Source organism: Haliaeetus leucocephalus, unplaced genomic scaffold, assembly GCF_000737465.1.
Source record: "Haliaeetus leucocephalus isolate CR32 unplaced genomic scaffold, Haliaeetus_leucocephalus-4.0 Scaffold558, whole genome shotgun sequence".
Classification (NCBI taxonomy): Eukaryota; Metazoa; Chordata; class Aves; order Accipitriformes; family Accipitridae; genus Haliaeetus; species Haliaeetus leucocephalus.
In genome coordinates, this window is record NW_010972994.1 from 3,439 (window position 1) to 4,719 (window position 1,281).

The window sequence follows — 1,281 nt, forward strand, 5'->3', positions numbered from 1 at the left end:
CCTTGTCACCCCCCCGAAACTCACCTGGTCGGTTGGAGAAGAAACCCTCGAAGATGACGAAGTTGTTCACCTGGGGGGTTTAGGGAGGAAGGTTGGGGGTGAGGGGTTGCTCTGTCTGCCCCCCCCAGGGCAAATCCAGGGGATGATTTGCCACCCCCCAGGGTAATTCCTGAGGCTCTATCTCCCCATGGGGCAAATCCTTGGGGCAATTTGCCCCGCCCCCAGGACAGTTCTTAAAGCTCTAGCCCCCCTTGGAGCAAATCTGGGGGGTGATTTCCCACCCCCCCCAGCAGTTCCTGAGACTCTGCCCCCCCCTTGGGGCAAATATTTGGGGTGATTTGTGCCCCCCCGGGGCAATTCCCATGGCTCTACCCCAACCTGGTGAAGCCAAGAGACCATTTACTCCCCTGCCAGGAACAAGAATGGTGACAAATACCCGGGGTGAGGGCACCCCAGGAGGGCGAGGGGCACCCCAAGAGGGTGGGGGGGGCACCCCAGGGACGTCCCCAACGTGCGTGTGTGTGTCCCACCTGTGGGATGGCGTCGGCGAGGCCGTAGTGTTTGCGGAGAAAAGCCAGGAGCTTCTCAGAGGGTCGGTCGACGGCCAAACGCCAGGGTTCCACCCTCTCGCTCTGCAGTGGGGGGGGGTAAGTGAGCCATAGGGTGGTCCCCAATGTCTCTCTGTCCCCCCACCATGTGTGTGTGTGTCCCTTTTGGTCCCCCACCCCCCTCGTCACCTGCAGCATGTGCTGGAAAAGCTCCCGCCCGTAACCATGTCGTTGTAATGACTCATGGATGTAAAAATCCAGGACGCAAAGTGGCTCCGCTTCGTTGTGGGCACCATTACGGTCCTGGGGGGAGGACACAAAATGGCCGTGGGGGGGGACAAAATAGCCACCAGGAGGGACCCAGGCATCCAGGCACCCCCCCCCAGTCCCCCCAACACTCACCAGAAGGAAGAGCTTCTTGTAGCCCACCTTGAGGAAGCCGATGACGGCGCCTTTGGGGGTCCTGGGGGGGGACAGAAAAGATTTGGGGGGTGTCACTGGATGCCTGGGTCCCCTGTAGGGTGGGGAAAGGGAGGGGGGCTTGGGGGGGGACACAGACACACACAACACCCAGACGCTCACCCTCGGCCGTCGGTGTCACGGAGGATGTAGAGGACGTGGCGGTTGGCCTCCATGCGCGTGGCGCTGGTGACGGGGGCCGGGAGGCCCTGGGCCTGGGCGGGAAGAGCTGTTACTCCCCCAGTGCCCCCCTCTTAACCCCCCCAGTGCCCCC

The 1,281-nt window shown here is 62.6% G+C and overlaps 1 protein-coding gene across 1 annotated transcript in view; it reads right to left on the reverse strand.

Moving 5' to 3' along the window:
* Positions 1–1,222, reverse strand: part of ATAT1 (alpha tubulin acetyltransferase 1) — a gene marked incomplete at its 5' end in the record, with an annotated part of 4,503 nt that extends 3,281 nt beyond the window's left edge. The window contains 5 exons of the mRNA XM_010577543.1: positions 25–70; positions 531–632; positions 738–851; positions 951–1,011; positions 1,131–1,222. Of these exons, the coding sequence (XP_010575845.1) occupies positions 25–70; positions 531–632; positions 738–851; positions 951–1,011; positions 1,131–1,222 (415 nt within the window). The remainder of the gene's footprint in view (positions 1–24; positions 71–530; positions 633–737; positions 852–950; positions 1,012–1,130) is intronic.
* Positions 1,223–1,281: the final 59 nt, after the last annotated feature.